General features: G+C 42.3%; 1 protein-coding gene across 1 annotated transcript in view; it reads right to left on the reverse strand.

Annotated features, from left to right (window-relative positions):
• Positions 1–18,181, reverse strand: part of LOC124157874 (cadherin-related tumor suppressor) — a 571,438-nt gene that overhangs the window by 153,294 nt on the left and 399,963 nt on the right. Inside the window, exons 4-5 of the mRNA XM_046532937.1 lie at positions 16,160–16,361; positions 10,669–10,856 (exon numbers count right to left, since the gene is read on the reverse strand). Of these exons, the coding sequence (XP_046388893.1) occupies positions 10,669–10,856; positions 16,160–16,361 (390 nt within the window). The remainder of the gene's footprint in view (positions 1–10,668; positions 10,857–16,159; positions 16,362–18,181) is intronic.

Here is an 18,181-nt window from a genome sequence, read left to right on the forward strand (position 1 = left end):
GATAACCTGGGGACGAGAAGGAAGAGAATAAGATTTATGGATGGATGAAATGGAATTGTGAATTAAATAGGAAAGCTCAATTTGGCAGGAAAGACTGGATGAGGTAATTGGAAAAATACTCCAAGTAAACCTACACTAATAGGTAGAATACTTCATTAGTAATAATAAAATCACTCAAATGGTACCATTGGACATGGCGAAATAATAATAGGTAACACCGTTCTCAAGGACATGATACCATTCGACTCCACTATCATTCCAAAACTACATTCCCATCGAATACCTGTCTTAAACAATAATTTAAAAACAGGATATCCCGCTAACTCTACCCGGTGACTCAGGCATCATTTATTTACGTTAAAAACATCACGCAATCTGAAAGCTATTTTCCCCCACACGAATGTACCGGAAAAAGAAAAATCTCCGAGACCCAGCTGCAAGAGAAGCGGCATAAGCGGACATCAAAATGAACATGCCACACAAAATAAAAGAGAACGCAATGCATCAACAAGTCGCGCGGTGCTAAACGGAACGTCAAATCATCCTCGCTCCCTTCAACCGAATCAACTCTAAATTATTCCCCCTTGACGTGTTCCCCCCGCACGCCCTCTCAACGGGAACAATGCGCCGAAAATGAAGAAGAGTGGTGCCCGACGCCTCTCCAAACAAAAATCCCACCAATTCGTGACTCCCGCCTCGACGTCTCCCGACACCCACTCCTCCAAATATACCCGCGCGCGCATGCAAACCTACACGGGGAAGACAACTCCTTGCAGACGCCGCACTGAAAGATCACAAAACGCCATTCCCCGGCATTCAGAACGCAAATATCCTTCTCCGTCCATCACGTCCACTGACTGAGTCCTCCGCCAAACAACTTCCACGGGTCTCTCGCCTTCTTTTTTTTATTTTATTATTTCCTTTCACACCGTCTCCAAATCAACTCTTCGCGCGGAGCCTCCCCTGAGTAATCATTCCATTTCATTTCACTCCATTCATTTATCCTCTTTATTTATCTAGCGGTCCATCACGTTTATTCACACCCTTCACGCTTCGCGGTTTTCGAGCCCTCCTTGTGGTTGAAGGTTGAAGTTCCAACAGGAATGTTAGCAGGATGAAGAACGGTTCAAGTCTGTCGGAAGCGATGTGGATCGACCAACTGATAGAGCCAGCTGGGTAATCTTTGCGCCTTCGGTTGGCGTCTGCGACCTTGGGGTTAGACAAATATGTTTTTCAGAACGATGTGAGGACCATTCGTTTTAGATGAGGGATTCTTCGGGAGTAACACACGAAGATTTCCGTCTTAAACTGTAAAAATATCAAAGATTTAGCCTCATTGAGAGCAATTTTCAATACCCTTCGCAAAGATCTCGAACTACTTACCCAAATTATTCATTTATACGTCATGGTGAAGAGACGTTTACCTACTTCGATTAAGATGTGCTATAAATCAGTCACTTATTCAGTAAGTCCGTGTCACATTTCATGTGCCTACATTCTACAAATTCCATTTACGTGTGAATAATGGATAGTCATCATCAATTCACTGGTAATGGAATTCATTCAGAAGTGATGAATAAATTAGGCTTCCCGTAAGTAGTCTGATATCGCTGAATGAAGGATCCCACCAAATTATAATGGCTATAACGTTATTATATACATTGAAAACGCCATGGACCAAATGGTGCTAGAAATACTCGCCTCACTATTCTCGTCCCTCTGGAAGCAGACAATGAGTGTCTTCGCCCTTCCTCCTCCGACACCCGCTTTTCGAAAATGCTCGTAGCATGGACGCCACGCCTCATAACGCACAAATTTCGGCCTCGCACTACCCAAATAAGAGGAGCTCACCCCGTAAAAAATAACCGTAAGGGAATGTTCCTCCCCCGCACTTTATACACGCCCACCCTGGAGCTCTTCATCTCGCTGTCCCCTTGTCTCGCAGACTCGCTCACAATAGGCTCGAGAGGAATGCCCTCCCGGTCCACGAATACCATCGTGGGAGTACGGCATTAGGAGGAGTACAATGAACGCAGCAGTCTCGCCTCTTGCTCTTTCCTCACGCCTGGCACTCACTTATACCGTGCGCCTACCTCCTCAAACAACAAAGGCAACAATAATAATAGTAATAATAATAATTATTATAATCACCCCAATTGTATGGCTCAATAGATTAAAATTTAACGAAAAATTAAATTTTAAAAGTTAACGCCACTTTTTCGGCCCAACATTACACATATATCTCGAAAATCACACATGATTAAAGTTGAAACCTAGACCGGTCAAAATTGTTTCGTCAAAACAAAGCAAATTGAGTTTGTTTTTAATTTCACCAAGTAATTGCAACACCTAAAATCATCTATTTTAACGCACAGCCACATATTATCCCAAAAAGCAATTCGCGCTGAATGCAATAAACGGTAAAAGGCCTTTGAGCAAATATAAAATGATTTAATCTATAATTATTCAACAAAGAAAAAAAATCGATGGATATTTCTTTGGACACTGACACATTGCATATTCACAGCAAAATATAGAACACGTTCCATCACTGAGGCATTACTAGCTTCAACTCAATAAAAGTAAAAAAAACATATCTACTGACATACATTTAAACTCACCAGCTCTTCAGCAAATACGTGAGATGACAATAGATTGTTAGCAGTAAATACTGTTATTTCACAGATACTCCGGGGATAAATTTTTCCCACCCGAATCACGCATTTAAGGAAAGTATATAACACAGATTTGGCACGTTCTTTGCAGCATATAATATATTTCCCGTATGCCTTGAATAACTCGCTTTTTCTAAATCCATTTAAACGTACCTAGACTAAAACATAACACTTAATGTCTTGTAAAGATATGCTGGTAATAAAACTTATTCCTGTCATTTACGACATAATGAAACAATAAATCTCTCACGGATAAATAGCCACTCTAAACCCTTGTGACAAATTCTTTCAAACGCCTGCAATTACGAAGTCTGCCTATTCGTTTTAACATGCAATCACCTCAAACACCCAAGTCATTTTCCCGACTTCTTGTCGATCGTAAATCTCTCTCTGTACTTTCACTTCACACTCCAACGCAACGATCTGCGAGATACTCTCAACTTATAATTTTCACATATCTCTGATTATTTTCTTTTATTCACCGATAAAGCATTTTTCAACACAAAAATGATTCATCGATTAATTAAGGTCCTTTAATATACGGCGGGGAGTATTACTTTATTATATATAAGTTTATTTCCCAAAGAATATATTTATAATGGTGATATTCTTTATATTTAACTTCACCGACATTCATGTCCCAACTAGAGACACGGAACTTCTGTCACGAATCAAAGAGAAAACGACACTGCCAACTCTTTGAGTAAGTGCATTAAGGCAGATTGAATAAAGAATTTAGAATTACTCCAGAATTTTAATACAATTCTCAAAATTACTAAACTTACATAAAAAACCGTAGGAGAAAGGGTGCAAGCAGCATTTTATTTTTCTTTACTCATTAAACAAATCAGCTGAATAAACAATTTTTTTTTCCTTTTCCTTGATGAGCCAGAGCCATCTTGATATGGAACTGGGTGTGGAACTCTTCCTCCTTAAGAAGTGGACTTGTGAAATTTGTAAATGTGTGTGTGTGTACCCTTTTACACGGCTTACTGGGGTTATTTTAATCGTAAATTACTAAAACGACCTAACAGAAAAATCTCTATTTTCCATCCATTTAAAAAAAACAAGAACAGAGCTCTCCCTTACCAACTCTGGGCTTCCTTCATCCCGACCATATTGAACTCAACACCTCGCAGGCGCCATCAAGCCATTCGCGGTCGTAGAAACTTAAAGCAGGATTTAAGCGCCACCACAGAATATGGCGACGATGGGTTTAGCGCTAGACGGGAACCACAAGATTCAACTTCAACAGAAATAAAGCCGTCACGTAAAACAAAAATAAAGTCGTATGTTTGTCCGTCTATACCTCGTTTCCCTCCCCCTTCCCCACACTACTCACACTCGCATCGTTTTGTCCCTTTTCCTACTTCTGTTACCCACCACCACAACAGCGCTCCTTCGCTTCCCCCATTCCCTCCTCCCACACCCTCCCAGCTACTCACTCCTGCAGCCTCCGAGAGAGAGAGAGAGAGACTGCTAGGATCCCCTCTGTTTACGCTGGAGGAGAACGCCATCATCCGGTAGCAGCACTCGAACCAACAGCGTTGTTGGCCACCCACCCCCCGGCCTCCTTCACGAGCCACGCATGCCCACCCCTGCAGTCTCCCCCATTTCCCACTTAGCAGAACGTGTAGTCAAAGGAGTGGGGGCGTCTCCTTGTTAAGAGAAGCCGTGGGGCGTATGTATTCATTTTCATGCGTTACTTCCTCCGGGGGGTGTCTGTCTGTCCGTGTGTGAGTGAGTGCGTGTGTACGAGCCTGAGTTAGAGGAGAGAGAAAGAGAGAGGAGTGAGTCCGAGATTTGAATGATGAGTGATTGCACGCTAAATGGAAAAGAACTTCCACTACTCTTTCCGCGGGGTCATTGCTTATGTTTTTTTCTAAATGGACGTTCGTTAAGCAGCTGACGAGCTCCTTTATACGGATCAGAGGATAAAAAAGCATCGTCTTTGACTCTCTACCTCTAAGAGAGCCTGTCGCGTCGCCCGAAATAAAAGAACGAACCAGCATACACTTCTCCATCTTTGGTTGCATCCCGGAACTAAGCACTCCGAAGGCGAACGGATAAAAGGAATGGAATGCCGAATAGCATTTTTAGGTGACAGGTTTTCAAGTAATTAAAATAAATTGCGAGGGAATTCTACCTCATGAAGGAAGTTATGAACGACGACATAATGGTGCATATGCATCATGGTGATAGATATATTCCTTTGAATATTCATCATTGACATTATGGGATAAAAGCAACCAAGTGAAGCTAAAAAGCACGAAATTCTTTGAAATACCAGCCATACTTATACATATATATTACACTATTAATACGAAATACTAAATACAGAATCTTGACGTTAAGAGAATTAGGTTAGTTGAGGTTAAGTAGCAATAAGAATAGTTTTAACACTTCTACCAACAATAATAAAAACATCGTATTTCCTTTCATAAATCTCCCACGGTAAAATGTTTTCTATTCTTAATCAAATTAATAGATTCAAATTTACGACAATGAATTCAGTTCCACAAACATTGGCGATAAAGTGGCTCATGGGCAATCCTGAAAATCGAATAATGAATTTACATTACGTGGATGTAGCGTATCAAATACGCTTTCTGCGACTATTTTGATCATTAAACACCCTTCTTCGACACACTTCCGATGACATGAAGAAGCAGCTTGAAAACGACACCTTGGGAGAGGACGTGTATGAAAAATAAAGATCCATACTGAGATTTTGAAAAATGTCCTCCAGCGGGATTATGAAGCATCAAAGAGAAGAATAAAGATGGAAACGATACTTGGAGAGATTGAAACCTGGGCAAGAGGGAGACAGGCATTTATAAAAATTTGGCATATGAAACTTTCGTTAGCCAAAGCGAGTAAATTACAGCCAGTAATTTTGTATATTCTAGTAACTTTTTATTCTCGTGGACAAAGCTAAGGTAATAAATCATGTTATTGAAATCCTGACGATCAGTTGCAGCCAAATAATTTATGATACGCAGTTCAATGGAGTTCACAATAATTATAATGGGAAAAATTCACCTGGATTTAATCACCCAATGCACTCACTACATTGGAGGCAGAAAGAGGACACGGGCAATGGAGAATAGTTGATGATGAAGAGATGCTGAAGAAGAGGTCACCAGAAGACGACGCCGCGCCGTAGGGCGTAAAAACCCAGATATGACCGACAAAAAATTACAGTAGAACACAGAATCACAAAGTAAAGTATTAAAGGCTGAAAGAGGAGTTGAGAAATGAAGAGGGATGGAAGAATAGGTCCCCTGAAGATAGCCACGAAGTAAGACGTATCTCAGGTATAGAAAATAAAATACTCTTGTGAAACAACCTGAAAGAGGACGGAGGCCCCGAAGAAGTCACCGAAAGAATTATTGAATCTCAAAGTTAAACATTTCGTAAGAAGATGAAAGAGGACATAGGTGCTTAAGAGGTGCCAAAGAAGAGGTCACATCATACTACGTCGAAACCTGGGGCATTAATATACAATCTAAAAGTTGGGGCCTCAAAGTAAAACATTTATGAGGCTGAAAGAGGACTTGGGCGCTGAAGAATTGATCTTCTGAATATGACTTCGTGGTAAGTGGGAATTAGTGGGGGTGGGAATAAATCCTTACTATGGAACCGCAAACTTAAAAATTTCATTTGAAGTTTTATGGAAATAGAGGCGATGAAAAAGAGGCAAGAGAAGAAATAAAGAGAATGCCTCGCAGTACGTTGAAACCTGTGGCATACGTATAAAATCTGAAGGTGGAGCCTTAAAGTATAACATACCATTTGAGGCTGAAAAAGTACTCGGGTGCTGAAGAATAGTTCTCCTGAAGATGACCTCGTGGTAAGCAGAAATTATCGGGACTGCAAATATAACATTATTGTGGAACCACAAACTTGAAGAATTCACTTGAATCCGTGAGGAGTTAGAGGCGATGAAGAAAAGGTGCGAGAAAGTGAGGGAGGGGGTGGGGGCATGCGAAAGAGGGAACGGGGTGAGGAGATAGATAGAGGGAGGGAGAGAGTGAGTGAGAGAGAGAGAGAGAGGGTGGAGGGAGGAGGATCTTTACATAAAAGAGTGATGATGAGAGCTCGTGGAGGAGTTTGCCGCAGCGCGGAGGCGAGGGCCCGGGCAGCGGGGAGAAGGTGGAAAAGTCAAATGAGGGCGTAGGAATGTGTCAAGAGCACACACACGCACACACAGCGGCGGGTATACACGCCGTGAGGGAAGGAGTGAATGGGGAGAATGGGAGGGGAGACGGGAGCTCCGTTTCGCGCTGGCCGAGGTGTGCTTGATTAAATCAAGGCGGGTGGGCGGCCAGGGAGAGAGAGGGGACAGGGTTGAGGAGACCCACCCCCCTCTGCGCCCCTTTAACAATGCCACACTCGGAAATAATACAGGGGTGCGAAAAGGGGGTGCATCCGCGTGCCATTTTTACGCTAGCTACTCCGCATCCGATCGCGTTCGATCGTCCCTCCGGAGAATTTAGAATCTGAAGTCTCAATTACTGAAGTCGTTCACTGTGACTTGACTTGAAGATGTTCAACCAAAATCGGCTTAACTTCGCGGAAATAACATATACTGCACTAATTTTTTTTGTGCCAATAGTTTCGTCACCCTTCGTTATCTTCAACTGTAATACTAAGTTTTAATACATTAAATTTAATACATCTAATATATTAACAACTGAAATTTAAGTCCGCTATATATCCTCGACAACTATTGGTTTTCAAATACATTTAGGAGCTTTGATACTCTAAAAAGCAGTACACTTAAATAACACACTTTGGAATCAACTTATAAAATTGTCTACAAATGCTTTCATTGAAATTAATAAAGGAAATATGTTGATACATTGGCCGCAAAATTCTGTTATCAAATCACTCTGTGGATTAGCACTAATGACTGCAGTGACATACTAGACACAGGAGATTAGGTGAGGGAGCCTTCAGTACACGGTGACTCGTGTTGAAATGAGGATGCTCTGGAGGCTACTATCGAGTGTAATGTCGTGAGATGCATAAATCTGGATGCCTAGGAAAGAGGAAGAGAGTAGGTACGCAAGGGGCATTCGAGATGTGGGTGTGGAGGAGAATGGAGAAGGGACGATGGATGGAAAAGCGCCGGCCACAGTGAGCGAGGAGAGAAAGTTGCTGGACGAGGCTAAGCAAGTGCATGCAGAGGCTAATAAGGGGCGATGGGATGCCCAAGGGAGGAGGGCGCGGCAAGGGTAAGGAAAGGCAGCTAGCTTCATGGTAGGCGTGATGAGAGGGAAGAGGGCGTATTGCTCGCTCGAGAATGTAAACCGTGATAATATGTAGCGAGGAACACACCTCAGAGGTCGTACCGCACACAAGTTTTGGGGAGGACTCCTGAGAAGTCCAAGAAAAATTTAATGCGCAATTAGGTCCTATATAAGGAGTTTTACGCCTTATTGGTGATTGATGTTTCATTTTTCAATTAATTTAGCAGCTTGCGTCCTAATAGAGAACCTCTAAATGGGAGTGGATTCACTGTGTCATTAATGGTCGACTGTCGGTTTCAAAGAGCTGATCAATGGGTGCAACAAAAACGTTTTGTCTTAAGATTAGGATGGGAGAATGTCTGCTCTAAATGATTGAGGTCTTTAATTAGTAAAATTCCATTTAGAGTCAGTAAAATATAAACTTTTCTTCCGAGAGAAATTCTCCCCTCTCCTCGATCCACCACAGAAACGCCGACACTGGTACAAGGAAATGCAGATATCTCACTGTAATGTGCAGACTACGGAGAGAAATAATAGCAGCGATAACCGTACGTGCGTAATACCTTTCCATCGACACTCCAACGCTCGCGGCGTGAATTTTAAAACATCATCGTGAAAAGGGAAATGTGGGTGGTGAGCAATGAGAGGGTCCTCGAGACAGGCAGGGGGATGTTGGGGGTGGGGAGGGGGTAGGAGAGGGGGTCGGTAGCAGGAGAGGGGGTTGGGAGCAGGAGAGGGGGTGGGAGAGATGGGAGTGGAGAGGACGATGATGGTGTGTAAAGGACGCAGGAGTGTAAACAAAGGTGATGCCATTGAGAGGCGGAGATGCAGGAGGAGGAGCGAAGACCAGGGGGAGGGATTTGAGGGGCAGCCGTGAGCATACCGGGTGGCCTTACATAGTACTTGAATCGCACCTCCTGAAGGCGGGCTTCACGCCGCAAGCAAAAATACTTCGCCTTCGGATTCCATGGTGTTACAACAGAGATTGGGTGATAGTCGCAAAATGATAGCAACAGATTCGAGAACGAGAAGAATCAATAATTCGATTTTGCAACACCCATTCTCTACGCTAATAGACATGAATTTAATAACAAGTTAATGGTATAAACAGTTTCGAGAAGGAGAATTTATAATAATTCGACTTTGCAACATCCATTGTATGCGCAAATACGCACGAATTTCATAAGCAATAAACTGTGCTAACTAAATATTTTGGGATACGTGAATGAAATTACAATTAATTTCGACAATTATTACAATATACGCAGCAGGAGATCAAAAATCACCTCTCATCTGACCCAAAACAATTATTTAGCATGCGATACAATACTTGTGAGAAAATCGCCTGATGTTTTTGTGTTGGTGAGATCTATTTGTATCCTTAATTTATCGCTACTGGATGAGGTCAACCTCACCTAAAATCGGGAACTGGACGCTTTTGAGAAGCCTTAAAAACACTTTGTACACAAATATGAAAAATCCAAGTAAGTATTGGGCAGATGTCGCGAGAATTCAGTCCCAAAAAGATACCAGAAGTCGATCTATGTACAGTAAGGAGCAAAGAACCAGGCGTGATGGAAATCGTCTACCCTTCTCACGGGCGTGGAATGCCGTCACTGGGGAAAAGTTAGAAGTGTTGGTGGGAGGGACGAAGTGGAGGCAAACCAATGTGTGTTGTGATGTTTTGTGAGGCAAACTCCGAGGGGGACGGAAAAGGCCTTGAGTGCAGAGGCTGAAGAAGACGGACGCGGACGGGGTTGGAGTGGAGGAGGGCTGTTGAAAAGCTCGGCTGATGAGGACGCGAACGTGTTGGAATGTACACGAAAGAGAGGAGCAGCAGAAAGATGAAAATTTTATTTTCCTCCATCTCGGAGGTGGAGTGGGTGCGAGGACGACTGTGAGGGAGGCAGGTGAGGAGGGGGGGGGAGGGGAGTCGGTGTACTTTACGTGGGTGCGTACGTGGTCACTGTTTTCGTTGTGGCTCTCCCACACTCATCTCCGCTGCTCTCGGGTGGGGTGGCGATGTAGCATGCGATTGGGCGGAGGGAAGCGACGCGAGGGGTGAAGTGAAGGCGTTGTGTAAATATTGCCGAGGTGAGCCAAGTCATCTCGAGGACCGCGTCCGGAGGCCACGGGTCCAGAGGTCCCCCGGACTGCCTTCAGGCTTCACACCATCAACAGGCGCGATTCAAAACCACGATCAGAAAATTCAACCATTTCTTAAGTGACTTGTTGTTGTACTCAATACTTGTTATGCACAATATTTCATGAGAAAATAAAATTTTCAACCTCTTATAACGCAATGTTGCTTCTAAGTAACGTCAAAAATGTATAAATGTTCAGCTCTATTCAGGAAAGATTTAAACTACGCGTTCTTTTTTACTGTTAAGAACTGTTAAAACTGTTAACGGCGAAATATGTTGTCGCCACGATAATTATGATTGAGTAGAAAAATTTCACATTTTTATAAGGAGAAGTCTTAAAATTTAATTTCTCCCTGAAGAAGCTCTGGGATAGAAAAGGTAAAAGAGACCCAACAAGAGGCTATAATTTTTTAGTGAAAAGTATTTTTCACATATAGTTAGTATGTAAAATAATTTATAGACTTCTAGTCGTATAATGAACGAACAAATTAGCAAAATTTAAGCCTAAAAGATGCATACATGTGCTCTGGAATAGAACTTAGTTCATATCGATTTTAATAATTAACTTAAGGAGAAAATAAAATTAAAACCCACCTGCACAGTGGAAGAGAGCCTCGCTTCGAGTGGCTCTGCCTTGTCTGTGGCAACAATTACAAGGCTATAAAGCGACTTAGTCTCCCTGTCCAAGGCGCGGCGCGTGAAAATGGAGCCGTTGGTTGCGATGTCGAAGTCACCGGTCTCATCTCCCGAAGCAATGCTGTACTGGATGCGTCCATTATCACCTAACAAAAAAAGAGGGAAAGAAAATATGAGTCACAATCCAAGTTAGAGAAAAAACCAAGATCCTCCTTGAACAAGCTATTAAATATTGCTGAGCATAAAACTCGAACGCTGTACCGGTACTAATATTTACAGATTGACGAATATTGTGAAAGGGAAATTATGCATACAAAGTGAAACCTTATAGAAGTTATACGCAATTTTTATCTGTTTCCATGGCTCAGGATGACGGATTAATTAGAGAGAAGATTAAAGAGAAGATTAAAGTAGAATCTACTATTAAAGTAGAATTATAGGGGCTGCAGGAAAAGCGGAATAGTAGAGAATGCCTCATGTTGATTGCACGAAAAAGGGCTATTATAACGTATAGAATTATTTCCAATTCAAGTAAATGATATTTTACATAAAAAATGATACAAGCAAGAGGCTTGAATGATTTGGCTTCAGGCTTGGGATTGAAATTGGTTGAACCATTATACGATTCTCGTATGCTGCTTTCGCATCTTTGTAGACCCAATCAAAGAGAAGTACAGGTTCATTGATTTCTCTATTCTCGATGAGACTTCATGAAGTCCTCAGCCGGCTGGATGGGTACCGCGTAGTTGTAGATATGACTCATCTACACGATCGCTCCATACACGACTAGCAGAAATGACAAGTTTATGAGAAGCGAGAAATCAAATTCTTCCATCTTCCACTCATTTCTCCTTCCATCCATGCGCCAATCACTGATATGCGGCATTCAGCAAGGCGATACGAGAAACAAAAGCACGCCAGGGACGACATTTCGCGAAGGAGAGTGCTGTGGCAGATAACAATACTTTAACACGGATATACACGCGCTCCTCGGATCGGAGAGGCCGCGTCAAAAGATTCGCTCAAAAGGCTCTTAAAGGACGTCTCTTAAGTTCGTATGCTTGTGATGTTTGTACTGGCATGCTTACCCTAGAAAGCATTTTTCGATTCCACCCCGGCGAGGGCGATCATCGGAGATAATCTCAGGGCTCCGACCAATAACCTCACGCACGCCAAGCCACCCCTTGGGCGCCCGCTCTCGCCCAACCCTTCAAAATCCTCTCCCGACGCCCACGGTCCCGAAAGGGCACTTCATTTTACACTCACATCTCCTCCCCTTATCACCTTTGATGGGAGTAGGCCCAAGTGGGAGAGGGAGAGACGGAAATATCCTCGCTTCATCAGTCTTCCGGACGGGGGACATATAAAAGAGATGGGAAGCTTTTCCCGCCAAGCGGACGAGAACAATGGCTCTGCTTTCCATCGGTGAAAACCCTTCCGACGCACAGATACGAGAGACCCAATGCTCACGCACCCAACATTCCCGGATATATATTTTTCAAGCTCACCCACTCTCTCTCTCTCTCTCTCTCCCAATCCTCCCCTCCTTATCTCCCCATTTTTTATTTCTCAGTCGCGTCCAATCTCCGAGTCCATACTCTACGCTCTCCGTCCAGTAATGATGTCCCTTCAAACTGAACCCTATTCCTACGGGGCTAGGCAGTGAGAAAGTGAGGAGGAAAGTGCTTTTCGCCATTAGAAAAATGACGCGAGGAAGGCCACGGCGTCAAAAGTCAATTAAAAAGACAACGGTGTTGGAAGTGCATTGACATCCTAGGTGAAGTGTCTTCTAACGATGGTCTGCTCTGGAAAGCTTTGAGGTCTTTTCTACATCCAAAATCTGTGATTGAAGAAGTATTTGGTCTAAAAACTCAAGAATTGCTGCATAAAATCAATCATAAAAACTCCTAAAAAATATAGTCGAGAGATAGTAATACATTCGATCTTTCTCTTTTTCTTCCAAATTTAATTATTTTATCAATTCTTCATCAAGAAAATAGACTATCCTATGATTAGTTGTGTAATATCGTCTGATATGTCTCCATTCAGACTGTAAAAAATATTTTTTAACCCGATTCAGCGATAAGTTGTTAAATATTACAACGGATTTTGGAAACTATCATCCATTTCTCTGGCTCCGCGTATCAGGCTAAAATTGAGGAATATCGGTTATTTCCGCGTCAAAATTGAAAAACAGCTGATGGTATACTTACACTCAAATTTTATTCCTTGACCAACAAGGTTTCAGAGGTTTAGATTCCTTGGTCGTTCAAGAAATTAAATTTGCGTGTAAATTTACTGCTGGATTTTAATTTGACGGAGAAATTTAAATTCTATTTTGGAATGATGGGCCTTCAAGAGAATCCTACAACTGCGTAACCCATGCGATTACTCGCAGAAATCCCGACAGCTGTATCACGTCAATACTTACAATGTCACCGCTTTATTCACTCGCTGTGGACTCGAGCGTATCTCTCCCGCTTCCTTTTTCGTTTCAATACCTTCCAGACGGACACGTGATCGAACCGAAATTCTTTCCACCCACCAACCCACCCACCTTCCCTGTCCCAATCACAATTGTCTCTATCTCCGTTTTTACCCATCGGCCCCCACCCCTCGCAACACCCCCATCCCCTGCCACCCCCCTCCCAACCCATCTCCAAGCAAAACCACTCACACACAATCGATCTACGAAGACGGAACGGCCCGCCACCACCGTGCTCCCTTACCACTCTTCTTATTTTGAAAAATGTTATCTCATGAATTTCAAGTCACTCATCTATCTATATATCCCGGTCATCCAATTCTTTCCTCCCCGTTCCCACACCAATTCCGCCCGGGACTCCTCCGCCATTCCTCCTCCTCTGCCTGTAAAAATCCATTCCCTTTATAAACCTCTCCCCGTAATCTTCTGGGTCCATCTGAGAATACGTCAATGGCCAGAGAACCAGACCTTCTGCGTCCCGCCCGAGACCCCTGGATCCGACCGAGCCCTTCTATCCTCCCTCCGCCTTTTCGTGGCACCCTGAACTCACCATCATCCATCCAACGGACTGAGAACATAACACTTGCCGACCCTTCGCTTGCCTCACTCACTCTTCCTCCCTCTAAGCATAGGTTAACTCGATTGCCACCCCAATGGTTCCTCCGCATTATCTCCTGATGTCTCTCCCACCGTAATACTGAATGCTCTCGTTACCAATGGATACCGTCGCCTTTGACTAGTTTTCGTCAGTCTTACTGCCTTTTGGACTCCATTACGGAGCATAATTAATTCCTCACGCTGTGAAACTAGAGTTTATACTGTACTTATATTAAAATAGGACTATATTTCTTAGTGTTTTCCATCCACTGCCGTTCAAAATTTGGCTTTCCACGCATAATATTTTGGAAATTGCAGTTTAAATACAAAAAAATGTACGGGTATAAAGGGAAACGCACGTCTGAAGGTAGACAAAAATGGGATAATTTTACGGTATAAATTTAATATTTTATAATAAACTAAAAGTAGTGATTCATAGGATAGAAGACGAGAAAAAATAAACATCAGACTCCTGAACAAATATAATTATAAATTATAAAAAAATTTAATTTTAACAATATAAAATGTCAAGTGAACGAAAATGGCTAAAAATCTTCAAAAACTACTAGAATCATAATTATTTGATGCAGAAATTATGAAGCGTTGGAATTTAGAATCTATTTTGAAAAGCGCAGTTACTGTAAACATTCCTTGAATAACTGATCAATACTTGGGCATACTCTCCTCGACTCTAACCCCAATGACAAAAATATCAAAGCATCTATCGAAAAGGCATTAAAGTTCTACTAGAATGAATTACTGAAAGGTCTCCGGAGACAATCTTGAATATAAGAGGGTATGACCGGAGGATTTCGTCAAGTGATCCGACACGAGCGCTGGGAAAAAGTCACGCGAAACGTCAACCCACCGCAACGTGAGAGCAAGTTAAAAAATAGCGGAGTACCGAGTGGAGACATTTCTCCCAACCCTTCCGAGCGAAACCGTGAAAGAGGATGGCCTAGCATCTTTTCGTGTACCCAACCCAATCCAAGCCCTTCTTCTTCCTCAACTTTCAAGGTACGAAGATGCATGAACTCGGCGTGCAGAGAAGAAGGTAGGGGACGACTGGTGATGGAAAACCCGATACTTGAAAGTACATACAGAGATACCACCGTGTGAGGAGGGGCAGGACACTGGCCGAAGAGACAGAAGAAGAGGAGGAGGAGGAAGAGAGATAGATGGTAAAGGAGGATGGAAGGAATGGAAAGAGAGGTGGGGGAGAAAGGAGAGCGTGGAGAAAGAGAGATTGTTGGAGCAAGAGGGAGGGACATTGGAAAAGCAGCGACCGGGGGAGAAGACCTGCTGAGATTGAGAAGCAAGCAGTCTTTTCGGGGGCCATGATCCATCACTGTCTCACTACACCCCCCCTCCTGCCCCTCCCACACTCTTTCTGCCTCCCCCTCCACTTCGCGATTGCCTCTCCTTGGCTTCCCCCACTCCGCAACCGGCCCCACCCCTCCCTCTCGTAATCCCCACTTCACTCCTGCCAGCCCCATCGCTTTCATGCGCACCTATATTGCCCCACCCTACTCCTCCTCGCCAATGTCGACTTAATTACGCACGCACGGTAGCCCTCAACTTGTTAACAATCGTCGAAACAAGATAAAAAAGGGCAATTTCCTTCATTATTACAACAAATTGTTCATTATCTCGTTTTCGAGATTTCTCCCTCTAGTTTTGGCTTGGGGCGAGGTAAGTTGATTTTGCGGAGACACTAATCACTCACAAAATGATTCGTGGAGGTTTTACCAATGAGGGGTGAGCCATAGGCATACTAGTAATGAAGTAATAAATACTGCATGGCGCAAAATAAGCAAACAAGTTAATAGCAGATAAAAACAACTTTGAATGACATCGACGGAAATGCACTAAAATCTTCAACTTAAAAAAGAGCACGAAAATCCTTGAATTTATAGCCCATTTACACAGAAGCGTTCTATGGGTGGCCTGCCCCGTAATACGGAAATTATAAGCCAATATCCTTGATATTACGATTTGAAGTTTCTGAAACTCTGCTCATAAAAAATTTATTAAAAATCCTTGTCTACTATGCAAATCAAGTGAATGCAATGGAAAAATCTTCAACCATGTTGATTGTGCAACCATAATTTACACTCTAATATTAAAAATGTTATAAGAGAAATTATTAAAAACAATTGTGTCCGGATCCAGGTCACACGAAATATGAATCCAAGTAGAGCTATATTACTTACAGCAAAAAATTGGTTTTTAAATAACTACCACAGCACGAACAATTTTTGATTGATCCATCCAGTGATCCACGAACCACAAAGATATTTAGAAAATAGTTATTCATCGAATCAAGAAAACAAAGGGGATATACTATATTTAAACATTGGCACAAACCTGAATCGAGGTCAGTAGCACTAACAGTGACCACGCTGGTTCCCACAGTGACGTTTTCGAAGACCTCATTGCTGTATGACATAGGATCAAACAATGGCGCGTTGTCATTCAAGTCAACCACATTGAAGTAAACAGTCAAAGTGGATGATAGGCTGGGTCGGCCCATATCTTGAGCCTGAACGACAAAGATGTAGTGCTGAACCTGGAAATAAAGAAATAAGATGTTACTACCAACAAACCTCTTAATGAGGAACTTGCATGGGTCGTAGATTGCTCTAAAAACTATTTTGAATAAGTCAAATGGATACATTAGGTCGCAAAAATACCTTCAGTTTCTCCATTCAACATCAAAAGAAATAAAAAAATTGCATTTAAAATCGAGAAAAATTTCTCTGAGCCGACCACTGCGCGAAGACACCCGAGCGTTGCCGAGGCCAGGCGTGACGTCATAGGTGCCTAAACAACCGTAGGGAGTAGGGAAATACGCTGAGCGCATGGTGTAAAATTTGTTTTGAGGGAGTATTTAGCCGCTCATCGTCACTTTATTTTGTTCTGTTATTCTTGGGCAAGTTTTCCTATTGCTATTGTGCCTAGATTATTACTTGGGATATTAATAATGCGGCATCGGGATGATGAAGTACAAGCGTTTCACTTCGTGTGTTTTGGTTATCAGAAAAATGGATAATAACGTTGCCACTCGTTCGAATAGTACACCTGAAATTCATCTACGTCAACATTATACCCCGCAAGCCGCCTAAAACGCGTGTGGCATGAGGTTTAAGGACACCAGCCTTTTTTTAGGACACCAAAAATTGATGCTACGACCCTCATGGAATTTGTTAAGACAAATTATTGCTATACGTCGGCGGCAAATCGAGTTGTAAAAGAAACTTGTAATACTGGAGGATAACGATCGTAAGCTGTGCTGTTGACATTAGAGTAAGCTGTGCTGTTGAATTTAGCAACGCCGGATTAACGGAGAAGGTAGTCCTATCCGCCCTACGGTACGAATTCACAGCAAAACAGTCTGCACACAATCCACATGTGAGATCGCGAATCGGTTCCGCTGCCAACACACACACAAGCTACAACCTATTTCAATAATATAGGTAAATCCATAAACAATATACTAGCATATACCATAATAATATAGTGGGAAATAGGCAAATAGTCTTATCAAAAACTGGATGTCACTATCACATTCTTATATTCATCACGTACAACTTACAATAACAGAACTCGTTATGATGAATACAACTATTTGTTCACTGATTTAAACCCTTAAATTATCCCACACAAGTGACACAGGTGACATTTCTCAAAACTATTCGTTGAAATAATGGAATAACAAACTTCACACACAGTTTTTATTTCAATAGCGTGATCGTGAAATGTCATATCTACGGTGAACAACGGAGATTAGCACGCCACTGACAATTTTTACACTACTGTTAGACATTTATCGATAGCGTAATAGCACTTTTTACAATTCAATCACGATGGAACACTGATAACTCTTGGCCGATATTTTTCAACCTTGTCAAACTTTGTGCATTACAACCACTGGCACTGTGATTATTAGCAGTAGCTTAACGGGAGATGTCACGTTGAAAATAACACTATTTTGGCACAAAAATGTTCCTAGATGTCTCCAATCAGCGAGCAAAAGTTGCATTGACTGGAATTCACCCCATAATACAAGCACAGACAGTCCTAAACGACGAATTCTCCGGTACCTACGAATAAACGGATGAAGTTATTGTATATAAAAGCTAAGCGGACATTAGTAAACATCAAAATCGTTCTAATTACATACTTAAATGAATGATATGCCGTCGATAACATCAACTTACAATTAACGTATCCCCTTTCCAATGGCCGTGGCTCAGACTCCTACAACTATGTTATTTAGGTATTATCAAATTTTTGGTTTAACTGCTCCAGTTTTATATTTTATGCCCTTACTCAGATATTAATATTATAAATAATGCAAAATACGAGGGCTTCCAAGCCTCTATCGTC

The sequence above is a fragment of the Ischnura elegans genome, chromosome 4 (assembly GCF_921293095.1).
Source record: "Ischnura elegans chromosome 4, ioIscEleg1.1, whole genome shotgun sequence".
In the NCBI taxonomy this organism is placed as follows: domain Eukaryota; kingdom Metazoa; phylum Arthropoda; class Insecta; order Odonata; family Coenagrionidae; genus Ischnura; species Ischnura elegans.